The 1,220-nt window shown below is 31.6% G+C and overlaps 1 protein-coding gene across 1 annotated transcript in view; it reads left to right on the top strand.

Moving 5' to 3' along the window:
* The window catches only part of LOC128247297 (nucleolar pre-ribosomal-associated protein 1-like), a 20,832-nt gene that overhangs the window by 14,877 nt on the left and 4,735 nt on the right, over positions 1 to 1,220 (top strand). Inside the window, exon 11 of the mRNA XM_052966221.1 lies at positions 322 to 489. Coding sequence (XP_052822181.1) covers positions 322 to 489 — 168 coding nt within the window. The remainder of the gene's footprint in view (positions 1 to 321; positions 490 to 1,220) is intronic.

Below are 1,220 nucleotides of genomic sequence, written 5' to 3' on the forward strand. Positions count from 1 at the left end.
ATGATAGAGAAAGTGTTAAATGAAATTTTAACAATAAGAAAATTCTAATATCACAACAAATTGTTTCATAACTTAAAAACATGTAATTTATTGGTCATGTAATATTGTAGTATCCACATGTAAGTAATTTATTGGTCTTGAATTAACATATAAGTAGTTAAGTATTCTAGATACATATACCCTGAATGAATTGGAGCAATGTGAAATAAAGTGTCTTGTTCGAGAACACAACGCACATGTATAGTCACACATACACTTCTATTCACTTGTTTTTAATTTCATCTTTTGTATGTTTAACATTGTTATTTACTTTTTTCGTAGGGATCCTCATTCACAGTTGACAGTTCTCATCACAGAATTGGTAGACAAGATCTGGCATGCTCTTCAGCAGAAGAACAAATCTCAGAGTGACAACAAAAACTTCACATTGCCAAAGCCATTTTTTACTGAAATGCAGATCTTATTATTAAATCTATTGGATCATTTCAGGTAGTTATTATTGCATGCATGAATAAATGTGAAGAGAGAAAGACACAACAAATTTAAGGGTAGCAGTTCTGATATGGTAGATTGTGTGAAATGTTTAATGCAATGTCCGACACAGTGTTGTAGGAAAGATGAGTGGGGATGCGAGAAAATGTGCAGCTACCTATTTTAGAGAAATTGATGCTAGTATGATGATGATATAGAAAGCAGGGTGAGGGCACAGTCTATAAGATAGTAGTTGAGGTGTGTTGGTGATTGAATTTTTGTCAATCACTCAAATGGCATCTTTGGAGGTAAGGGTTATTCAGCCTAGATTTGTGAGAAAAAACAACAGCACCATTGCATGGATATGAGTAATACTCCACTGTGGGTTATAACTGGACTTACAGAAGCTTAGATATTCATTTTAAAGTTGAACTATTTCCTGAATCAAAAGTGGAATCCCAGTCTTTGTGTTATGTAGCTTTGACAATGTTATATATATATATATATATATATGAGATTGCCATGAAGGACAATCAAATTTTTTAAAAGAAGGCATTTATGGTGACCTTGAGAGTTTTAGTTATGTGTTGTTCATGAGTAAAAAGAGTGAAATTCAAGATTGTTTCTCTCATATGTGTAGTTCAGTAATTTCAATCTTTGTGATTCTGGACATAAACAAAATTAAAACTACCAGCACATTTTCTATAAAAAAAAGTTTTAAAGATAGTTTGTTTCGAAGTTAAAATTTT

This window comes from Octopus bimaculoides, chromosome 3 (assembly GCF_001194135.2).
Source record: "Octopus bimaculoides isolate UCB-OBI-ISO-001 chromosome 3, ASM119413v2, whole genome shotgun sequence".
Classification (NCBI taxonomy): domain Eukaryota; kingdom Metazoa; phylum Mollusca; class Cephalopoda; order Octopoda; family Octopodidae; genus Octopus; species Octopus bimaculoides.